Source organism: Amphiura filiformis, chromosome 15 (genome assembly GCF_039555335.1).
Source record: "Amphiura filiformis chromosome 15, Afil_fr2py, whole genome shotgun sequence".
NCBI lineage: Eukaryota > Metazoa > Echinodermata > Ophiuroidea > Amphilepidida > Amphiuridae > Amphiura > Amphiura filiformis.
Genome location: NC_092642.1, coordinates 20,755,644 through 20,781,671, shown reverse-complemented (window position 1 = coordinate 20,781,671; position 26,028 = coordinate 20,755,644). Strand labels below are relative to the sequence as shown.

General features: G+C 36.4%; 1 protein-coding gene across 1 annotated transcript in view; it reads right to left on the bottom strand.

Annotated features, from left to right (window-relative positions):
• The window catches only part of LOC140171377 (furin-1-like), a 185,485-nt gene extending 161,553 nt beyond the window's left edge, over window positions 1-23,932 (bottom strand). Inside the window, 2 exon segments of the mRNA XM_072194621.1 lie at window positions 852-953; window positions 23,309-23,932. Coding sequence (XP_072050722.1) covers window positions 852-953; window positions 23,309-23,479 — 273 coding nt within the window. The 5' untranslated portion in view covers window positions 23,480-23,932.
• Between the last annotated feature and the right edge of the window lie 2,096 nt (window positions 23,933-26,028).

The window sequence follows — 26,028 nt, the reverse complement described above, 5'->3', positions numbered from 1 at the left end:
CATTTTCAAACCATGTTTTTTTTTAAATAAGCACATGAAATTTCATAGATAACAAACATGGTCAAAAGGTCAATTTGGACACAAGGTGTGCAGTTTCAGATTACCCGATTCAGTTGGTAAGTCTTAATTTAAATCTGTAAGTTTCTCAACTATAATAATCTAGTATTCTGTAGTGGGTGGATTCATGTGATAATATTTATGCCTATGGTGCTGGCTTACCTCTTGTGGAATTTCATGTTTTTGTCTCATCTTTTAGAAGCTTACGTTGGTGCTCCTTCAAGATGTAGCACTACAACCCAAGGCATTAGCCACAGGGGTGTCTTTAGGGTGTCCAAAATGGTCAAACATACCTTATTCTACAAAATCAGGGTGTCCACTTCCTTAATTCACTCCATTATATAAATTTTAGGGTGTCCAAATTGAAAACAGGGCGTCCAAATGACACCTGGACACCCCTCAGGCTAATGCCTTGCTACAATCGGGCTCTGCTGCTTTTGTATGCTATCCAGAGAAGTCCTCAAGCTTCGTGGCTTGGTACAGCCTTGTGAGCTGGCCTTGCACTCAGCGCTCACTGAGTCAGTATGGGCCACAGACTCTGACTGTCAAGGAGGAATTTATGTTCTATAGTCTATCTACCTCAAGTCACCGGCACTAGCTATGAAGTTCAGTGTACTCTGTGTTAGCTTAGCGTTACTTGGTGCGTGTACATACTTTTACGCGCGCGATCAAAGTGGCGCGTACCTACACGCAAGAAACAACGCCAAGCTATATGCAGCACACGCTGAACATCAAAGATAGTGCCGGTGACTCGAGGTAGATATATAGACTATACTACCATACATTCTACTTACGTTGGGTTCCCTTTTTAACGGGAGATGCCTCTTTAAATGCTGTTCTGTTGACCTCTTTGAAATAGTGTGTCTGTCTTGGAAGTGGTAGTGATCATCTACAATCTGAAATGACAAATGCAAACAATCAGGAAATGGTTATATTAAGTTTGAGGTGATTCTTCGCATGGTGACTTCATGTACTTCACCATTGGGTAACAGCACATTTAAACAAGTTATTCCGCTGCCACCAGGACAGTTTGCTTCATTAAGTGAGCAACCATAGTACTGCTTGTTTTGTTACTAATATTGTACAAGTATCTCATAAACAGCTCCCCATTTACACATGGGTGGAGCAAAGGCGAGTGAGGTGAAGCACCTTGCTCAAGTGCACAACACATCGTTAGTGCTGCAGACTTGGCTTGATAAAGTAAAAACAAAAGTAAAACACCGGTTTTCACCATATCCAACTATGGGCACACACATTTTGGTTTTAATCACCTTTCCGTTTGTGCTATTCAAGTGTGGACCTAATTAACCCTACATCAGCAACTGCACCAGCATCAATGGCTATAATACATTCTAATGCCACTTTAAAAGTACCGTCCAAGAACCACAGATCTATGCCCGTAATTCCTATGCATCTGCAAAGTTTACAGTTTTCTAAAGCCAATCACACCCCCTGAACACCTTTTTCCTTTGCAAATCATAGACTACCCCATATACTACAATTTTCTTCACAATCACAGACTACAATTCTTTCAAATTTAAACCAAATTGCATCCATATACATCTTAAATTTAAGCAAAGAACGGGCTGTATTCACAGAGCACTGATCACATTCGCTTGGCTATGCATGGTGGAAAATTAAATAAACCCACTTGTTTATTTTAATCAGCCTTAAGGCTCATCAATTTTGAAACTTGAAATTGGATTTCACAGAGATTCTGGCATGCTTTCTAAATATTATATAACCACCGACTCATTATTGTTTATATACCATACCATATGCACGCTTATTTTGACAAGCGAACAGAGAATATAAATTTTAATAACTGGGTGTACCGTAACACAATTAATTTTTGTTGTAACTTTTTTTGTGAATTAACAAAAAAGCTTACTAAATAGCAGGAAGATGTCTTCATGTTTGTTTGCTTTGGGCTAAGGAGAAGTTAATTATCATAAATTGTCTTGCAATTAAATTTTGTGAATTCGGCGAACCTCTCATCAAATAATTGAATTTAATATACTGGTGAAATTAATCTACCATCAGTACCTGCCTGGCAGCCACAGCAAATTCAGCATCAATTTTCTTGATTCGTTTCTGTTTTTGTTTCAAAATGAATTAACTGTGATATTTTTGCAATGTATTATTTTCTGAGTCTCTTGTTGTTTTTGCGATGTCTGGAATGATTGTATCAGTAGGTATTGATACCTGAGATAACAATAGAGATAGAGATGAAATATTTACTTAAAACCCACCCACACACAATATGAGTGGATGTTTTTTCCACTTAATGTGTTGCTTTTGTATACTTCATGGAGAACAACACAGGATAGCAACAAAATTGATCGGCTAGCGTTTTATATCGTGCTTATCCACAAGTCTATAACATTAACGCACAGCATAACGTATTTGGGCAGGGCGATGATGAGGGAGGGACACCGTTCAGACATGGAACTGATGAAGGGGGAACAAATATTTTTTACAATACCAACAGATGCTGTGAACTGTTGACCCCAATTTGTTTTACAAGTGCGCTCAAGAATCTATAAAGTGTTTGTGTGTGTGTGGGGGGGGGGGGGGTGGGGAGGGTTACAGAGCAAAATTTTCCAATTTATTTTCAATGCACATTTATATACTATTTAACTTATGTGGTAATGTAAACAGGCACGATTGGGCCAACCTGTACTTCGTTTCCTCACCATGCACAAGTACAGGTACATGTAGTGCACACAAAATTGTCTATTGTTAACCCCAAATTTTTTCTGCCAAGGCCTGTTGTATACTGACTGCATAAGATGTACCAACTGTCCATGCTGAGGGGGGAGGGCACTAGCTACACCACTGCAGACACACCTCTTTTCCAGGTAGGCCAGCTTGACTATATTGTACCAGGCAGAAAATAATTATCATCTTTTCGGCTAGTTAAAAAACAAAATTCACCTTGATTATGGGCCAAAATTATGGCGTGCATCTCATTTTTGTCCCATTTTTAACAACAAACATCACTTTGATTATGGGCCAATATAATACAAAACAGGAAATTTTTCATGTGCTTAGGCCAATACTTAGTCCGCCGTTGTTTACGTGCCTTTTTCCATTGCGAAAAATGCTGCGTTTATGGTTCTTTGCTACAATTGCGACATTCTGTTTGTCACAACACAACCAAATGCTATCATAATACAGGGCCTCGGGCCATTTTACAACGTGGGTGTACACATGTTATTCCTATTAATATCAAATATTTGTTTGTGGTATTTTTGTGAATTATAATTAAAGTTATGCAAGATATTGCTAAAATTGACACAATATCATTTTTCCCACTTGTCAGTCCCAGCACAGGCTTCTGTGCTGTTAGTCCAGGAACAAGATCCCACAAGGGGCCTAAATAAGGACTTGGTTCACCCTCCACTACATACAAGGTTTGACACCATAGGTAGTTAGTATGGACCCTCTAGATCACTGCTAGGTAGGTAGTGGACTCAAATGGTGGTATCACTTTTTTTTTACAGGTCATTTTATGTATGGACGTATAATCGCATAAATTCACCAAAATAGGACAAAATTAAGGGGTAGGGGAAATATAAACTCCAAGAACTCAACTTTTACTCATAATAATGAATTTTTGTGGCCAGTCCATACACTAGTGAAAAAACAATGCGTAGGGTGGGTGTTTTTGTGACATTTGCTTCAAATTTTACTATTGTGCCAATTTCTATTTTCAAAATTAATTAAGTTTCCATTTTTTAATTTTGTTTTTAATATCAAGCATATCTAGGCAAACTTTGATGTTCTGGTTCAAATATTTATGTATGTGCATGTTTGCTTGCATGTTGGTTTGTGTTGTGTGGGTTTGGGGTAGGTGGGGGTGGGTGGGGGTGGGTATGTGTGGGTGGATGCGGGGTGTGTATAGGGTTCAGGGTTGGGGTGTTTTACATGTCTTAATAATGTCACTCGGCTCACTCTGATACCTGTATGATGATCTAAATATTTTCCAACTGTAGCTGATCGCTTCGCTTGCTGTTCGAGAGGTGTCACAGTTTGAGAACAGGGCTAGTTCTATTATGTAGTCAGTCCATATTCTATCACTCCTAAAACTGTGCACACAATACCGGTATCATATTATATAACCCTTTGTTTTGACTAATAAATTCTATACATTCAAACACATCTTGATTACTGGACCAAATCAAATTATTTATTATTCTACCAACAAAAAAAAATTTGATTGAATAGTATACTGTCTTTGTAAATTCTTGATGCAAAAATAGTGAAATTATCAATTTACAAATTTGAGATGTACATGTATGATGTACATGTATGATAATTAGTCCAAATTGTTTTCCACAGAAATAGAAATTGAATGAAATGATCCATGACCACTGCAGTGCACTATTATACATTTATATCACCCTCATAATCTTAAGCAGTTAATATTAGTATTATTTAGATTCTCGAACTGTTCCAGGTGGTTTGGTCCTAAAATACCCACATATTCATTACCGGTACCAATAAGCAATAACCTATGAAAGATACATTTGGAGATTTAATGTGCTTGTGATTTAATTGCTGAAATTTTGCATTAACATAAAATTCACACACATGACACAAAAAAAAAAAATTATACCACCAAAAACCTCTGGCTACATAATGTTTATGTGCAAAACATTTCTTGCACATTCATGCGCTTGGAAAAAATATCGCCACATTTGTATATACTTTCTGGCAGAACAAAATTACAAAACACTGGCATAGCAGTAGGCCTATACATTAACATATAACCATGCATCACTCACAAATGCAAAATCTGAATCAACTGAAATTTTGGGAATAAGCTTTTTTCGTATTTCTACTGAATGTCATAAAAAGATCAGGATGCCAGAACCACACAATACTCCTCTTTTAAAGTGCTACAATTGTTGACAAGAAGAGTCCTAAAAAAGGATAAAGTTCTGCTGAAAAAAAGGGGTCAAAGTTTGGATGCATTTTATTGGGAAACCCTGTATTAAGGACCTGTTTGAAAAGCAACACACAGTTCTTTTTAAAATAAAAAACCCTTTAAAAAGGGATGTACCGGGACAGGAATGATTTCATGTGAAGATTATATAACAAAAAGTAGATCACAGTGATTCCTTTACAATGTAGCCTACCCATTGCCAATAACTCATCCAAGTTTGTGCCATCAATTCACCTACACCTTTTATAACATTCCAGAAATATTTGTTTTATTGTATTTTCTTTTTTTAAATATAAATATACAGTAAAAATAATTTTTAAGTGTAAAGATTGTGGTTGTTTGAACATTTTGAGCCAAGTTCCATTTGTTGCTATTCTTTCAACATCAGTCTTTACGTTGTTACTTAAATTTGAAAAAAGATGGAATAGATTCCAAACATTTGGTACCAAATGTGATCCCTTCTACATCCTCAAGAATTTCGGAAGCTAATTCATTGGCGATTTTGCCCAATAGTTTATGTTACATTCTGTTTTGTATTCTCTCTCACACTATACTTACGTCAAAACTGTCTATATATAGTATAATTGTGATTGCACAAATGAAATTTGTAAAAGCAAACAACATTCGCATCTTTTAGTATAGATTAATTCATAACAATCTGGTTTGAAAATTTAAACACACAGAATGTTAAACACTAGAATAATTATTTTTGGAATATATAAACAACAAATATATTATAGGCCTACACATACTGAAACCCAATGATATTGTATTAATTTTGTTTATAGCATGGTTAAAGACTAGTGATATACGTATAGACAAAAATATATGAAGTTAATCAACTTATCCAAAAGAAGGTAATTGTTTATCATGTGTGCAAATAGCTTTTGATACCAGACTTTTGATTAAGGGCATAACATACACCCTCTTCTATCCTAACATATTATTATTATCATGTGAAACTACAAAATGTAGAACCAATTGTCCTGCCAATTATTCTCTATCTCCCACCAACTGCCAATTAATTTTCATGTGTAAGTTTTCTGGAATAGATGTGTAATGACATCAAAACATTTTCATTAACCTATAGCAAGATCGCTGCTAGATAACCTTGACCCTGCTTGAAAAGCACTATGACATGATGACCACACACTGACACATTTACTGAGTATTTTATTGTCCCCTGCACTTTATACTCTAATAAGGTCAATGTGCATGGTAAGAGGACCAGCGAATTTGCCCAATTTTCAATTTAGAAAGAAAGTTCCTAAAATATATACTGATTTTACCTTAGTCAGGCCCGTACGCAGGGGGGGTGCGTTCCAAATCTGGAAAAGTGTACAAAAAGTCCCAAAATTTCAGAATTTGCGAGCGTAGCGAGCCAAAAAATGGGGCTTTTTACGCTTTTTTGGACAAGAAAGGTCCAAATTTGGTCCACTTTACACAAAATCGCCCCCCCCCTTGGAAAAAGGTCCACTTTTTCAAAATCAGCGCCCCCCCAAATGAAATCCTGCGTACGGGCCTGACCTTAGTCATGCAAAATCAACACAAAACTTCAGCTTTCTTCACACACCAATTTTGGTATTTCTATTTGCTATGACAACTTGATCATTTTTTTGACAATATTTTCTGTTTTATTCATAAACTATCAAATAGAAAGTTAGAAACAACAACAAACTTGAACCAATTAATAAGTACCGTGGCCAGCTTTGCTGGCCCCGAAAAAAGAAAAAAAAAAGGTTGAGCACTATACATACTAGCTCCTACTGTAAGTAACTACCTAGAACGTTCTTTGCTTAAATGGAAGTTCATTAACCTTTGACCTCAAAATAGAATGTCAATCCACCTGTCAGATGGTATTAGCCAATAGCCATTGATGAGGTAAGCAAGCAACTAGAAGTATTTTTGCTATCATCGAACCATTGCCGTTATTATTGACACACTAGGCCGAGTGATTAACTATGCAAATCTGTGAAACAATAGCACAGAGATATTTTTGCATTGCCAGTGATAAAAACCGTTGCTTTTACCTTTTGTGTACGTGTGTGGTGCTGGACATGTGCCCTGATTTAATTGTTTTGCTTTTAATTACTTTATGACATATTTGGATTAAGATTGCTTAGTGATTTCTAATTAATTAACATTTCTTCAGATCACGGTGGAAAATCAACAGACATTCATGACAAATTTTAGACATGCAAGTCAATTAATTAAACTCTGCACACATACAATCAAATCAATTCACAATATTCTCTGCTATAACTAATTTAACAGATTAACAGATTATTGTGTTGTTCAAGTCCTGTAAATTTACTTTTGACTTTTTTGGGAAAAAATGAAGGAGGGTGCCCTTTATTTCAAAATGGCTGCTAGACCTATCTTCTAAACAACTGTCCATTGAAACCAACAGTGACAAAACAAAATGCATTTGGATCCCTGGGCATGCTATGGTAGCTACATGTATTTATATGTAGTCATGACTTGGTTCATCATTCATTTGAAGTGAATTAGAATAAGTCATCATTAATTACGACTGTTCACTAATATAAACAAACACATTGTTGAATTTGTGTTTAATTATCGCAACAAGTGACCCGTGGCTGTTGCACTTCTGGTTATCACCAAACGAGTTTGACTTTCCTAAATGCAAATTTAGAATCAAATTCAGCATACACATCTGCTGCACAAATTATTTATGCTAATCATCTGACATAATTCAAAACACAACTCGATTTATAATGACTTTTGCCCAGTGTACATAAACACGTAATATGTAAAGCCCTGTTTTTGTCTCTTCCCATCTTTTTTAAACTTCAACTTAATCTCTTTGATTGGCTACGTGTTCTGCTTTCCTCCCTCAGTTTTGTTTTCATAGTGTTCTATGGCAGTACAAGTACCAAATGAACGGTCTAATTTTAGAATTGCTTTCTGTAATTCACCATAATGGCCACAATGTCATACGAGATTCTCTGTTGCTTCAATCTCCAGGTAGTGAATGGTCAGAGTCCAATTTATACTACATGAAAAAAACAAATACAAATGACAAGGCGAGCCCTCCTTTTAATCAGCTGATTTCGCTAAGAGTAAACATAGTACCTGTCAGGTTGAGCTATTTTTGTGCCAAAAATTTTCACATTTTGCACTCACAATGCAAGTAAGGTACAGGAATGCATGAAATTATTTTCATTTAAATATAATAAATAATGAACATAATTCTTTTTGCCAAAATAATGCAATTTTGAAATTGTGCCAGGATTTTAAAAATTCAAAACACATGAACTAAAGTTCAAGTGTTACTTATTACGTAGTACCGGTAGTTGTGACTTGAAAGAATATCTATTGTTGATTATTCTTACACAACTGAATCAAGACATTTGTAATATAGCAAGAAATTTACTACCTTCAGTAAGTGTCCTGTACATGTTTGTTTGTTTTTTGTTTGTGAGGGAAAGTTATTTATTTATTCAGGTTTGTTGAGGTCTTTTTTAAAATATTCATCTCTATGGTATCTTAATTCATTAAGGTCCAAATCACCTTTTTTGTCTTTGGTATGATTTTAACCTTTGAGCGCAGTGTAAATGTTATAATGTCAGGGAAAACATATCAGGGTACATACAAAAAAATACATCTATAAGTGACTGATGCCTTGATCTAGATGTTTGTTCATTTAATTGAGAGCTCAGTTTGATAAACACATTTTCTGAGGCAAAAGTACAGGGGAGTTTAACTAAAATTATATTTTTGCAAGTGAGTTCTGTCTATTGCTTCCTTAGACAGGTATAGACAGGGATGTACATAGATCCTTTTCTGAAAATAAACCTGCGCTCTAGGGACAGGTGGTCAAGCGCTCACTTGCAGCATCCAGCATTTATGGGGGATTGTTCGGGAAATAAGCACAGGTTAAAGGGGTATCCGACTGTCGAAAAAAAATTAAATCTCAGTAAAGTTTTGTTTATAGGGCTCCATTTCTGCAGACTCTATTGTATCATGATTGCAATTAATTTTTCATTTTGGATGAAAGTTTGATAAAATAACTATATATTGTGATCCATGAACTTTGTCTTTTTTAAAGACTATTCTTGTTAAACACTCAAGTCAACTCTCAACCTGTCTACCCTGTTTTAAAAGTTTTTAAATTTTTAAAATTCTAATAACAGTTCATGTCTCAATGAAATTATGTTCAGAGTGAAAACTGTTCCCATCCTAAAACCAGTGGCGGTGCTAGGAATTTTTTTTCCGGGGGGGGGCATTGAGGGGGCAAAGTGAATTTCAGGGGGGCAAAATCAACCAATTTTGCGCACAATTACCGTAATTTTGGGTTTTTACTGGGGGAAACAGGGGGGAAAGAGTTCTGACTGGGGCATTTTCCCCTCATGCCCCCCCCCCGTGAGCGCCGCCAGGCCTAAAACAGTCGCTGGATATGGGGTTCCTGTTTTAGGATGGACGAATCTGGGGCAAATTGTTGATCTAAAAAGTCGACAACCTTTTTCACCAAAACTATATCAATTTGTAATCATACGTCAATTTGATATCAATTATAATGTCAATTTGGGAGACTCTTTATCGATTTTATCTGATAAGCATGATTCATTACATTGAAACAAACATGGGAAAGGGACTATGTGCAATTTGAGCATGAAATGTTATCTGCTGATTCTGCTTCCAGGTCCTGCACACTATTGAAGCTTATTGATCAGATAGAGTATTGCTTAGTCACATTTTCCCATCACATTAACATTGAATCAAAATTAAAACATGCACCAAAGAATCCATTGCCTGCCAAAATAATCTACAGCAGAGATTATTAATATGCAATTTTAAGTCAACAATTGATTCCATCATGTTGTCATGAGCAACAACCAGAACCAAAAGGAGCAATTTGCTGCAATAATATTGCTACAATTTTCAGCTTTAGCAACACAATATTGGTTAGTTAAAGGTGAAGGTCACATAAAAGTCAATATTAATGAACTTGAACACTGCTGCTAAAGCATATTTGTATTGGGATGACAATGGAGCAATATTCTAAACATGTCACAATTTATATCCTAAAACAAGCTGTGCATTTTAGATTGAAATATGATGATACTTTAAAGGTAAAAAAATATCAGATTTTTGGGTTGGATTAGATTGGGTTTAATTAACTTTTATTTTGCGTAAGTTGGTTCTGATACCGCCGCAGTACTACTTCTCCCATTGGAAGAATCCTATTTCACTTTGCAAATATTAGGCTACTGTATGTCATGTCAGGCTCTGTACCTTTATGTATTTGGACAGTGGGACAACTAAAATTTTTACTAAAATCAACAAGGCATGTCTCACATTTTGAGAGTTTTAAATTTTTTATTCATTTCCATCTTAATTTTCAGATAATTGACTTTTTCATGAAATAATGCACAAACCACATCAGCACTAGACATGCAGTCTGATTCACCATGTGATGAGTCTTCCAAGAAAGTGGACCTTTTTTGAATGAAAAGTGCAATCACATTAGTCAATTTGCTCCCATTATTGGAACTTTCGACCAGAAAAAATATAAAAGGTACTTTTGTGGATTTGGCATGTTTGGAGGGGTGTAATGCCCCTTCACCCCACCCCCATCTGATTTCATCTGGAGACCTGTGAGAACAGTGTCATGTCAGTGCAATGAAATGTTACCCATTTAATAGGTTAGAGAAAAATGCTACACAAATAATCTTTTAAAACTCACAGATAGTGCCGTATTCGTTTAATTTATATTTAAAATAACAATATTAGCTGCAGAAGTACAGGTCACACACTGAAAAATTATATTGGGCAGCGCAGTTACTACTACTGACTGAATCATTTATAAATGTTATTCAATCATCCATAGTGAATTCAATTGACCATGTGTTGGCAAGTTGTAAAATGAAAACCAATGGACAGCAATTTCACACACTGCTGAATACCGTAGCGACATTCTTTTAGCGCAATTCTTATTTTTGTGCGTTAACTAAGTGAAATGATAGTAAGCATCTTAAATTTTGGCCTACATTCTATGTTGGTACGTATTGGAGGAACTGGCAAAATGTTGAGGAAAATGTCAAACACCTAAAGTGTGAGATTGCTGACCTATACATTTTCTTACCTTCCAAAAATAAGTCTAAAATTGAGCATATCCCATGATGCTTTGAGGCAAAATAATTTGGATTAATTTAAGTTTTGAGTATATACATACTTCATGGGAAATGAAGGTGCATTTTATTTATAGGTCTTTGCGATGTCAATTTGAATGAATAGTTCTTTATGCTATTAAAGACCAATTCAGTGATCCCAGCGCAAGTGCAAAAAAATTAAAATTGTTTATAAATTGAAGGATAAGTCATTCAAATTGCCATTTGGTATTTTTGAAATGACAAATTTGGCAAAAAACGAAGAAAACAGCAGTACTGACGAAGTTGAAGCCCAATTCAAATACATGTAGCCAATTTAGATACTGTCAGTATCTAAATTACAGATTCGTGAAAATGTCTTATTTTGTCTAAAAAATACACAGCTTTCGGCTGAATCACTTGCAGGCTATGTTAGCGCATCTATGACAATGACAAAGGTACCAAAATCTGAATTTTGATGATTTTTACGATCGTCCGGATGAGCAAATCACTGAATGGGCCTTGAACCGGGGTCGTTCCACTAATGCAAAACTGCGTCTCACAAGTTGGGCTTTCTTTTAGCGAACTGAGCTCATTTGTAACCAACTCTGATAGAACCAGATCCGCTAATTTTGTTGTTTTGTTTTAAAGCAGCTGATCCAACTTGTGTTTGCAAATGGACCATCATATTTGTCATTGCCCAAATTGCACACAAATCTCACCTCCCTTTAATTTCCTCAATTTAATTGTCCCTGGCCTGCTGGGCGTGGTGGGGCAATTTTATTTTAGAATTTAAGTACAAAAAAGTAAATAAGTAAAAAAAAATATAAAAAATAAATAAATTTAATAAATAAACAAACAAACAAACAAACAAATAAATAAATTATCAGAAATAATTCCATGCATTGTAATATACCGTGAAAACTCGATAGTTAGCATAATTATGGTCATTTTCACGGTAAAGGGTGTAACTTTGGATTTTTAACATTTTGATCTGTAGCTTTCTTATAAAGCCACAGAATTCCATGATTTTTGGCCACATAAGTCATCTAGTTAGCAGCTACCTTGGGTAGCATAATCATCTTCGGGAGTTACTGCGTTCAGTTTTAGCAGGCTTAAATGTACCTAATATTGCCATTTTGAAAAACTGTAAAAACAGTAACATTTTGTAAAACCCTGTGTTTTCTTCAGTTAGTTCATGGATAATTTTTCTTATCCTGAAAGTACGGTCATATGTTCAGTAAACACTGCCACATTAGATTTAATTGTGAACAGCCCTGTATTTTTGAGAACCGGACTTCGATATTTGTCGCTTCGAGGCTTCATTTTCCGTTAACAATTGTTAACAAACTTTGTGGGTATAGCTTTGGTTCATAATTATTGGTTATTTCTTCACTTCTTCTTGATTCATAACAGTTGATATCTTAACTTGAAATGGGTAACAAAAATTAGTTGATTTGCAAGCTTTTAAAATTTTTATAAAATCTTGACTTCAAAGAGCCGATTTTCCGTTAACGTTTTTGAAGCCTCCGAAACAAACTGTTCAGCAAGCTTGGGCAAATATAAATAAAAGAGCTCATCCAATCTATTTATCAAAATGTAGCAAAGTAGATCCTCAAGTCACTTGTTTTTAAATCATGGAGATATATATCACCGTTTGAAAATGGGACCCAATACAAACTTTCCGTTAACAATTGAAGCCTCTGAAACAAATGAAGCCTCCGAAACAACAGTAAGCTTAATTATCATCTATGCATATCTAAATTGGTATGTTCCATATTGATATCTGCATTGTAATTGTTGCATGATATGTGCAGAATGTCATAAATTAAAAAAAAAATTGATATTATGGTTAATGCTTGAAAAATATACTGATATCCAAGAAAGCCCGTTTCGGAGGCTTCACATGCAAATAACACCATACTTAACAAATGGGTGAAAAAATTACCATGTTATAAATCTACAATATCTGCCGCATAGAATCATTGATTCAATACACACAAGAAAATAACAGCTTAGATGATCCCAACAGTGTTGTTTTCAAAAAAACTACTTCTGCAATGTTTAACCATTGTTAACATGAAGCCTCCGAAACAAAAAAAATGACTTGCTGTGATAATTTAATTTTTGTCACAACTGAAATTCAATACTTAGAAGCAAAGCATGAAAATTGGTAATTGTGATATTTTTTACCTATTTTTTCATGTCAACTTGTAGTAGTTAGCCAAATATTTTACTTTTATGATCACCTGTGTTGTTAACTGAAGCCTTGAAACACAAATCGCTTGAATTGCCAATTCTAAAAATAACTCCAATTTCTGTGAAACTTGGCTGGGAGGTTCCTTTCATCAAGTAGTATTTGTACATGAAGTTAGACATTTAAATTATTTTAGGAACCCAATTAAAACTTAAAAAATATGTTTAAGGTTGGGAAATTTCCATTGCAAATGACCCTTGATGTTAAAAATTTTCAAAATTGCAATTACAAACATAGCAAAACATGGTATAAAATTTAACTTATATCTGTTGACTTACTTTGGAATGGGATTTCACATGTATTCCAGCTTTCATGTCATAATTTTCTGAGCTTATGTAAAATACATTTTTTCTTAGATTTTAACCAAAATGTTATGGAAATGTCAAATTTTTTATCAGAAATCAAAAGGTTTAAGCCTTGAAACACTATTTTACTCGAATTTAAGTTGCTTCTATGCATGATTACAGTAAACAGAAACATATTTAAGTGGTTTGAAAACCGACACATAATTTGCCCTGAATTTTGAAAACTGTAACAGGTATTTGGCCTATTTGTAATTTTTTATACAAAACAAGTGGGTTATTACTAAAAAATTTCAAAAAAGAAATTGTTAACAGCTATTTTTAATTTTTATTACATGTAAGGTCTCGAAAATCATGGACACCACTTGTGACAAAAAAGATCATCTACATCTGGTTGCCTGTTAGTTTCATTTATATATGACCATTGCTTATTTTTTTTGGTCTTATTGAGTGAATAGGATGTATACTAAAATTGTATTATGAAAGAAATGTTAGCGACAAAACATCTGTTAACAAAGACAGCGCTTACATAGAAAGTACATATTTTGGTGTCCGCGTTATGCGCGACGTTATGACCGACATGTAAAAATGCAAAATGTGCTATATTTTTTGAAAATGGGGTAATTTGTAAACAACAAATACTTCAAATGATATATTATGACATGTTTAAATATATGACTGACAAATGGAAATTGCAAAATAAGTTGAATTAAAGTTAAAGCTGGATATTGTACGACAAACTGGACACCGAGTTATGACCGACACATGAAAATGAATAATATGTCATAATTTTTAAAAATTGGGTATCTGATAAACAATGAATACTTAAAACAACAGTGTGATATGTTTAGATAAATTTGCAGGTCAAATACACTTTTCAAAGTATGACATAATTACAGATAGCTTGTTATTGTCAGTCATAACTGGACACCAAATATTTTGGTGTCCAGTTATGCGCGACACCACTGGGCACCTTAAACTTGTGCTGGCCCCATATAAAAATGGCAACTTTTAATCTAAACTGACAGAAATTGTACAAAACAGGCCCAATAATTAACTTTTGGGTCAATTTTTGACCATGTATTTTGACCAAAATGCAAATATGCTGTTTTGAAGGTTACAGCAACTTCTTATAATGTTATTTTATTTTTACATTATAAAAGCTCCTAAACCACATTTAACTTGCAACTTTTTAGCCATTTTGGCATTTATATTTTTGTTTAGCAGGGGTTAAAACATGATTGGTGTCCGGTTATTAGCGACATTTTAGAGTGATTTCTCCACAGTTATGTGCTTCGTACAGATTTCTGGGCAATCATCGCTGAAAATATTTTGCAGATTTTGAAAGAGTATATAATTCCACTCAATTTAAGCTAACTTTTGACATTAATATTCAATTTTGAAAATTTGACTGTATGTCACACCATTGGACCCCATAATACAAGAATTTACTGTGAAAATGACCATATGTGCTTACTATCGAGCGCTTTTGAAACATGCAAACATGAAAAGCCCCATCCACAAAAGTGTAAAGGGTTTTGAGTAAATCATCAATACACATAGTTATACGAACAAGTAAACTTGCAAATGTGTGTCTCAACCCCATTAGCTCAGTTGGTAAAGTGCGGGACTTTGGTACAATTTCATGTTTTCAAAAGCGCTCGATAGGAAGCACATATGCTAACTATCGAGTTTTTACGGTATGCTAGAATACAGGACTCATGCTAATTGTTCTATAAATGCAAGACTGTTATACAGTGCCCATGTTACTGACTTAGGCTATAATGATGTACACAGCCCCTAGTTCTAAATAAATTAGATAGTCTATGCAGTAGACTTCATGCATGCTCTTAGTCATGGCGGTATAAGATGCTCCATCAATACAATGTCTCAGGCAGGCATTGACCGTAAACTGACCTGCAAGGATCTAATGGCAATTTTGCCTTCGAAACAAATTGTCTGGCTAATACAGGAATCCCAATTACAAAATTACATACTGAATGCCTGGGACAACATACATGTAATATGATACTAGTACTGGTATGCATTGTATAACACTGGACTTCATGATTTTTTTGGTATTAATTGGTAAATTAGTAAACACCATTAACCAATTGACCTGTAAAATGTTGCCTTCTGAGATAAATGTCTGGCTACTTGGGGCCATTAAATGTGTCCAATCACAAATTGGCACCAAATTAAATGATCGATGCAAATTTATACATGTTGTGCATTACTAGCAGAGTGCATGTGTACTATAGGCCTACGTATGTACATTAATATCAGCTGATGATAGAGATTGCTCAAGATATGCATGAATGCTTATGGCAATGACTACATGTAATATCGCATTAACTGACCATTGGCAAGTGGCCTGCAGAGATTTCTTGATCAATTTTGCCTTTCAAATTATAGTCTGGCTATGTGTTTCTATAATTTATGAATGTCAATTTTCTGTCACACACCAATCAAATTACTTACACTACATGTACATTGTAGTATTATCACTACGGTATACATCTAAACAGGCTGTAAAAGACATTGTAAAAAATTTAAAGATTCTGTACTATCAAGAGTAGACTTACAGGGTTGCAGCTACAGTGGGTGGTGGTGGTCTACTAAGTGCCGGCCCTCCGGGCCGGTCGGCAAATCATGCATCTGCATCGTCGGTCATGTGAACTTGGGTCCGACTAAAAGTGTCAGTAATGTGAAAATTTGATTCAACATTACTTTATTTGTATAGTATTTAGGCACACCGGCGCACTGTGTAACCTACGTAAATTATTTCAGACTTTCAAACACTATATTAAATAGCAACCTTTCTCTTTAATACATGTTAAAACATTATTTCCTTACCTTCTCTAGTGATTTTCACTCAATTTTAAAGGAACAAAATACTATATATATAAAGGTAAAAACATGCATGAAAAATGGCCCTCCACAACGCTAAAACCTCAGAGCTTCCGGGGGCGTCGCCCCCTGGACCCCACCAGGGGCCCTAAAGCGGGCCCCTGGACCCCACCTGTTGCTCGCTCGCTATGCTCGGATTGTCAATATTACTTATCGGTTTATGTCAAAAACTTGCCCCCCCCAATATAAAAATCCTGGCTACGCCACTGTTTGGAGCCCACCACTCAACTGCAATTTGGGCATTGGAGCCCACCACTCAGAGTCAAAAATTGCACTTTGTTGAATTAGTTGTGAAAGAATTTGATCAATTTTGACAACAAATGGCCAAATATGCAAGATTCTCATCAAATGCCACCCAGTACTAAAAATTAGCTCTAAAAGCTGGTAGACTTACAAATATTTTGTTTCTTACAACAAAGATAGGTACAAAATTGTTCAGAGATATTTAATACAAACTGCACCACGTCCACTTTCCAATCAGTACTAATCATAAATAGTATATAATGTCCTTTATGGAATTCATGACAGACGCAAATTTGGATGAAATGCAATCAGCATTTTGAATGTTGGGAACATGGTGTTCATCATTCCCTGTAAAACCCCGTGAACCAGGGGCTATTTTTTTACAAAGTAGCCCCTGGTCCGGCACTTCTAATCTCCCAGCCTATATGTATATGACTGAATTCAATGATAAAAAATGAAACTGGTATGGTGCGCACAAGGGGGTGGGGGCGCAACCCCCACTATTGCTGGTAAGTCGGGGGAAATGTACCCAGTCTGGTGATTTACCTTAGCCCTAACACCACACTTGCTTTTAGGAGAGGGGGAAGGAAATAAGGAAGGAAGAAAGATCTCAGGTGCGAATTTGAACCCTGAGCATGGGCCTACCTTGCCACGTGGGTCTAGCTTGGCAGGCCAAGCTTTGCTTCCCGTGCCCATATGACTGTTCGCATGGTGATGCAATAATCGCATCACACTTTGTGCTTTGTGAATTGAGGTTTTTTATGTTTGGCTCAGTTAGGATTAAGATGAGCGTAGTGGGCCAAAAACTTTTTTGAACAGTCGGGGGAATCAAGACCTGTGACCCCCTTACTTTTGAAAATCTGTGAACGCCACTGGTGTGAATATGTTATGCATATTTTATTCTTTTTTACAAATCTATCTGATTCTATTTCCTGTATAATGACCATATGTTGCACTTGCTCAAATTTAGCTGAAATGAAACACCATTTCATTTTTAATTCTCAAATTTATTATCATATATTTAAAAGTTAGGAATGAAATTTCATACATGTACGTAGAAGGTCAGCACGTCTACAAAAATAGTTGAGAACAATACAAAAATATGCAAATAGGTAGGTAAATTGTAAATGTTGAGTTAATGAAGAACCGGCTATAGATATTGCCAAAACTGGTTTTTGCCACATTTGGCCTGGATTGACAAAAGCAGTCCAAAGGTCAAAGGTTATGTAGCATGATTGTTTCTCTCAAATCAATCTTTAAAGAGATTATCCGAAATATTTTGTAGGAAATATTTTGTCTTAATTGCAACCAAATGATCAACAATTACGAGCGTATACTCTAATGATGATTTGATAATATCCCATGTCCAGGGTCGATTTAGCCACTGGCCAGTAGTTTTCTCGTCCAGAGGGCCAGTTGGGATTTTCGCATAATTATGAATTTATAAGATGTTACAATATTAGGAACACAATGAAGTTGAATCTGGGCCAGTGGATTTGCCCTTGGGCCAGCCTGAAACCTTCCCAGCTGGCCCGAAGGCAGCAGGTTATTGCTCCTTGTGTCTACCTCTGTATGTCTATTCCATAAAGCACTAATTACAAAAACTTGCTCTGTAAATCTTGATGTCAACTGCTAGCATGTTATGGTTTCAGAATTAATGGCAGAAAGGTCCAGCGTGGTGTGTTTGTGAACAGTATTTTACGAAGAATACAAACGGCTGTTGTGTTCAGACAGCACCCGAAAGAAGTGGATCGCTGTATACAATTCGCAACTTACGAAGCAAGCTCAGATAAATGTAGATCAATGATAAACTAGAAAATAAAAGTAAATAAATTACACAGATACTGTCTCAAATGTCCTTCACTCTTGTATAATTTTATAGTCTGGGGTCCATTTCACTAAACTTTACGAAGCTTCATAAGTCTCGAAATCGTTTGCAACTTACGACGAGTCTTAAGTTCCATTTCACTAAACTTACTTATGAACGGTAACCTTTGTATCGTAAGTATTAGGGATTTACTACAGGGACCCTTCCTAAAGTTACGTCTAGTATTGGGTATTCGTAACTTTACAAACGGTTACTTGAGTTACGAAGGGTTAACTTAAAAGTTTAGTGAAATGGACTCCTGGTCTCAGTCTCAAAAATCTACTGACCTGATGGGCCAGCATTGTTAAATATTTACTGGCCCATGCCCCAATATAAATCTACTGGTGCAGGGCTACCTAACTGGTGGTGATTATAAACTGGGATTACATTAACCAGTTTATTTAGGGTATTCACATTATGTCCTCATCAGGTCACCTGCTACAGGTTAGACTGCAATTTCTCCAAGACTGACTGCTGGAGTACAATAGGATCCACAACAATAACACACGCTCTCCTTCTTCATTACATAGTATTAAAATTTGTGCAAATACCTAAAATACTATGTATCTCTTCTTAGCTGTTATTTTTTATGTCATTCATTAGGCCCTTTACAATTGATGTTTAGTTTCCTGTTTCATGGTTGAAAACAAGGGATGGTTATTAAAATGGAAGTTATTAAAAGTTATTTTAAAAGAGAATTTAATCCAAAATAAAAATAAAATAATTAAATATTTTGCAATTCTCTGCTTTGGAGGCGGGCGGGAAACTAAGAATTAATTGTGAAGGGCTTTATAGGCCTATGATTAGAGATATGGTTAGTGTTAGCCGATTCAGCCCAAGCTCGGCAGTGACGATCTATTGACAGGTACTAATTATTTATTTTTTGTAACACTGTTGCTAAAAGCAGCACTGTTTTGGCCATATCTCCAAAAAGAAATATTTTTGATTTTCAATAGGGCGGTTGCACAAACTTGCACAGAAGGTCATTAGTTCAAATCGTCCTCCAGAAGACATGCAAGTTCATACATGTATGGGAGTACAATACCAATCACCTGTTAAAGTGGTATTGATTCTTTTGTACTCCTTGCATGTTTTCTGGAGGATGATTTGAACTAAAGACCTATAAGGTTGATGAAACTCTTTATCATTAATAATAGACATAAATGAAGTAAATGGCAGTGCAGTTGTTTTTACCAGTGATGTTTTTCTATAAATTTTGATAAAATGTCCATCTGTGATTAGACCGATTACCTTCTAATAATACACATGTAGTTGAGAAGTGTAACTTTTGCTCACCAATACTTCGCAAAGCTTCACATTTGAGGCTACAATGTAGATACAAAAGATATATAATAATCTAGTGGACATCGAAAAAAGAAGCATGACACTGTGTTTAAAGTGCAATGGAAGTTTGGAAGTACACATGTACCGTATGTAAACACTGCTAACCACGAGGGACAGTTACTTCAAAAATGTTGTTAAAAATTTTAATAAAATTGCACTTCAACTCAATTTTAAACATTCTAAAAGATAAGGTTGACTCAATAAACGTTTGATGTTGAACATGGCACTATGTCTGTCTATGATGATGTTTAAATAGTTTCAGTTACCGTACTGTAATTCCAGTAACTGTATACCGGTACTACAAGTCTTGCTTGCAGGACTGGGTTTCAGATTGACGCGAGCGCCCTGTTAAGGGTACATGCCCATGAGTTTCATTCAGGGGCGTGTTTGTAAAACGGCACAGCGCATTAGTAAAAGAATAAAAAATACTAAAATTTTCACCGGGTTGAACCACTGCCAATTTCACTGAATGCTAAAGATGCCTATGCTCCCGGGGGGGGCCACTCAAATATAATGATGTAAGCATGCGTGACCAAAAAACAGCGTGAAAAGGGGTGTTTTTCTTGGTTGAGCATGTTCTGCGCTGGACGCGTTTAGGGGGTAAAAAGCGGTGATTTTCATGAAAAGGGTAGTTTTAAAATCGTTTGTAACGCATTTAGGGTACCATTTTAATCTGCTGAAACTACGATTCGAAAAAAGTTTATTCCAGTGCCGAATTCCCGTTCAGTATAGAAATGTTTACAGCATACTCCAAACCTAGAGTGTCACTCTATTATGCAAATATATTTCATGACGTATTACATGTGATTTACCATGGCCTTATTGGCCTTGTACTTCTATGTAAAAATACTGTTCAGATAAAAAAACGTGCATATTAATTAATGACGTCATATGAATTATGATGGGTATATAGTTCAGTGGACAGATGGGGGACGAAAATATCATGTATTTCAAACCCGATTTCAAAAAGATTTTCAAGACTTTTATAGATTCCTCACATTATTTACCACACCTGCTGGTAGATTTTTGAGTTTCCCCTTCTCTGGAAGCATGAAAAGGGGACACGATACCGGGACACGATACTTTAGGTGCCGAATTCGGAACCAAATACGAATACTGCTTAACGTTGCCTCTGGAATGGATAAATTACGCTGTATATTGGTATTTTATATTCTCACAAAACTACTTTTACGAGAATCCAATCAGATTCATGTAACAATCTGCGAATCTGAAGGCCTCATGGTACACTCTGAATTCATCGTGTCATTATTTATATGTAGGCTAGACCTAAATAAGTGATACCGGAGGGGGGTAGGGCATGCCTATAATAGGGAGGGTAGACTTTTAGTGTTCAATAACAAGAACTGACAAGTTAGTAGGCCTACAAAAATTGTTCAAGTTGTCAAAATCCATCAAAACTTGTAAAGTGGGTCAAATTTAGACAAAAACTTGTTTAGGGGTCAAAATTAGACAAAAACTTGTTTAGGGGTCAAATTTTGGGGGAAAGCGCTAAAAACTTGCTTAGGGGTAATTTTGCTCACAGAGGAAAACTTGTTTAGGGGTGTTAGAAAAAATTTGGTCACGCATGCGCATACACTCTCATATTTGAGTGGCCCCGGCCTATGCTGTGCCACGGTGACTGTGGTTAACATTCGGCGATTTTCAAAGATATACATAACACGTTTCTAGTGTATTGAAAATCATTTTGATTTTGATTTTGGTAGGAATACGGTCATAGAAAGACATATGACTCTACTTGTCTGTTTGTTTTTCATTTAATACAAATTAATTTTGATGAATTGAACTGGTACAACTCTTAGCTTTTCGTGATAAACGACGATTAATTTAGTAATAATAAAATGAAAACGCTGGGTCATTCACGACGTTATTTGTAATTTATGTCAAAACCTGGGGAGGACCACACACATCCGTGCTGCACATGTATACGTGCTCAATCGATACTCAATGATCCAGACAATAGCGTTTGAATATACCGCCCTGCTTGACACATCTTGTCACTTGCGGGAAGATATACTATAGGCCTACCCTAATAGCTTACCGGTACAATAGATACCCCACCGTAAATAGCTCTGTTCGTTATCTCGCTGTGCTAGTTTATACACGCAGCGTACGGACTTTTGAACCATATTTTGTTCAAAAATGATAGGAAGGGACTGTTTTCAGCTAAAATGTTGGTTATCAGCAGATGCTTTTACCGGGAAGTGTTGCAGAAAGGTAAGCGTACTCTTTATTTATTCAAAATATTGTATATCAATAAATTTAAATTTGAAATCCAAAAAGTAAATGTCAGGTCAAAACACCTTAGAATTATTGTGAAATAAAATCAAACCAAAATCAAATAAATTATGATTTGGGGCTAATTTGAGAAGAGTTAATGCCTCGAGTTTCAAAATACACAGAGTGATGTTTTTTGATCAAAAACATCGACAATTCAAGACTCTGTAAAAACAAATCAAGAATTTTCTGGGATAATTGCAACTAAGTGCAATGAAAGTTATGATCTAAGCTACCAGATGCATCATTAATTTCCTGACTATGATAAAAGATTACTTTAATGTTTTATTATTTCCCGCCAAAAATTTCAACCAAAAAGAGCATGTAGCCTTAATGAGCGACATACGTGGAGCTTTGTGTTCACTTCAAAGGCACTGATCTGCGCTGACCAACGATTTGATGCACAATCGGCCAATCAGATTTTCGGTCTGTTGCTATGATTGTCAGACGATTGATTCAGCCAATCAGAATCACACTTCCGTGTATACGCTCTGCACGCTCTCAAAATGTAAACAAGTGGCACTGTTCTTCTCTGACAAAAACTTTAACCGTACTGAAACTACATCATACTGTAATAATTTGCAGATTTCCTTTTTCAAATATAATAAGCGTACTGCTAACCATCAAGCACATGTTATTTTCCACATGCTTGACGTCCCGCATGTACACGATGCTTAACGCATATATTCTGTCGCTCGGGCATCCAGTAATGACCGGCTTGACAATAGCACTGTCTGGAGTGAAAACAACATTCGCATTCACTGAACTCTGGAGTGAATCACAAGCTATCACACTACTGTGCCAGGTTCGACTCTCTGCAAATAAAAATATGCGATAAGTTGTTTTCACTCCAATGCATGAATGGATGTGACGTGGCCCGACCGAGAGAATAAGGAACCTTGCAAAATATTATACCCCACCAGCTTCCCTTGCCCGTTTGAACAACACGACAACAGTAGTAGTACTCACCATGCCTAAATTGATAAATCCAGTATCTCTTGCTATTCTATCTGCCTCTGCTGGTCCACCATCTATGTGTACAGCATACTTATTGGTGTAGATTTTTGGTGATGTGCTATGCAGGTAAACAACTTGGTACAAAAGTCCTAACACAACATACAACGTCCTGTTTAGATCCATTTTGTTTGGATTTTATAATCTGTTCTTGCACAACACAAATAACAAAATTGAATTAGAGTATATAGATTGACAATAATGCCAAGAAAATGGGCAATTCAGCTGTTAAAGGTGTACAAAATACACAGGTACACACAGGAAGTACTGAATGAATGTGAACTCGACAACCGAGTCGACTGCCAACTACACCAGACACAACAACACTGCACTGAATACAACGGTGAATGGAACTTTAAGCTTATCGGAACTGGTATCCAGATGTTTCAACGACGATCCCCAACCTAATGACGTCCACTATCAAATTTCAAATCATTAGTTTATCTCTTGAATATATTGTTTACACGTTGTCACTGCTGGCATGATCAGTAATGACCGAAGTACTGAGCAATTGGCAAGTTTTGAGGAAGAAAGTTCGCCATTCTGAGGGCAGTGTTGTGGTGTCAACATGTCACTGAAGTGACGTCATTCTCTCAGTTGATTGACTTCCGGTATTTAATCGGGATTATTTTGCGAATTGAGATATGAGGGCAGCAGACTTGAGTCTTGAGTCTTGAGATGAATACTCCATAAGTAAGCTGACGCTTGTCCTTGGAGAATGTGCTGTGCAGAAGTGCCTCAGGTGCTCAAAAATTACATTGGTGCAAGTAAAAACCATGGCTGCCTACAGCTTCTGGTGGGTGGGGGTGGGTTGCATCTCCCTCAGCACTGGAAGGGCCAGCGTCTGAAACTGCTTTATAGAGGATGCTTGAACCACTGTTGTTGGTAGACGGTTCCAGATGGGTATGGTCCGAACAAAAAAAGAATACTTGTACGTGTTCACACGGGATTGGATGTTATTGTAGCTCAAGATATTGTTTGCTCTTCCTTGACGGGTAGCTGGTATGACACAAGATGGAAATGGTATGTTCACCAGGCTAAAATGGATCTTGTAGAACATCGAGCACTGGTTGAGCAGCCTCCGTGTGGCGAGGATTCCCACTCCAGGATTTTTAGCATATCAGTGACGCTGGCTGTTCTTTCATAGTTGTTACTGACGAATCTCGCCGCTTGCCTCTGAATAGCTTCAATCCTGTTCACCTGATCTTGTTGGTGGGGGTTCCAAGCAGCTGAAGAGTATTCGAGTTTTGGACGAACTAAGGCTTGGTAGGCCCGTGATTTGACATCAGACGGGCAGGATGAAATATTTCTTCTAAGGACGGCTAGGGTACTCCGAGCACTGGAGGTGATGTTTTGAATGTGTTGTTTCCAGTCCAAGTTACTACTGATGTTTACTCCCAAGTATTTGTGGTTTGCGGTGGATTCAATATGATGGTTGTCGACTTTGTATGTGAAAGTGTGAGGTTTGGTCTTGCGGGTAATTGTGAGTTTTTGACATTTGCTGGCGTTGAAGGACATTTGCCATTTTTCGGCCCACTTGAAAACTCTGTGAAGGTCATCTTGAAGTTTGATTTGGTCGGCTCTGTTTTTAACCTCCGTGTATAAAATTGAATCGTCAGCGAATAAACGTAGGGTACATTTCACATCAGTCACAATGTCGTTTATGTATATTAAAAACAAGGTGGGTCCTAGGACCGAGCCCTGGGGGACTCCGGACAGGACTGGACTCCATCGGGATTGCGTGCCGTTGACAACTACGCTCTGTTCTCTCCCAGACAGGAAGTCTTGGATCCATCCAAGGGTTTTTCTCTTTATGCCATAATGACTGAGTTTTGTAGACAAGCGCTGGTGAGGGACTTTATCAAAAGCCTTGCTAAAGTCTAAGAGTAGTACATCTGTTTGACCACCACGATTTAGAACCTCGGACCAATCCTGGGTTGCTTGAATTAATTGGGTCTCACAAGATAATTTTTCACGGAATCCATGTTGCTCATCAATGATGATCTTATTTTAGCTAGATGTTTTGCTGTATGAGAGAGTATTATATGTTCCATGATTTTACATGTAATGCAGGTGAGACTAATAGGTCTATAATTTGCCGGAGATGACTTTGAGCCTTTTTTAAAAACACCACTGACCAAAGCCTTTTTCCAGTCAGAAGGCAGAGAGCTAGAATCATATGATTGCTGGAAGATGAAACGCAGCATTGGAGCCAACTCACAAGCGTAAATTTGAAGAAACTTAGCTGGGATATTGTCAGGTCCTCCTGCTTTATTTCCATTCAGTTGTTGTAATTGCTTTATGACTCCATCCAAATCAACAACAAGGTCAGATATAGCATTGTATGGTGATACTCCTTTATCAGGTATGAGTTCTACATTTTCCTTTGTAAACACAGATGTGAATTGATCATTTAGTGCTTCAGCAATATCCTTATCAGTGGTGTGGGTTTTGTTTTCAGTAGTGAGAGGTGGTATACCAAGAGATTCTTTTCTTAGAGAGCGAACATAGGACCAAAAACGCTTTGGATTTGTGTCAAGGCTTGGGCCCAGTACATTGAGCTTATACGACTCATGGCTTTCTCTAAGAAGCTTTGTAACAAGGTTTCGCTGCTTTTTATACGCACTCCAGATTTTTGATTTGCGTGGTTGATCAGCTCTTTTAGCCTTGTGGTA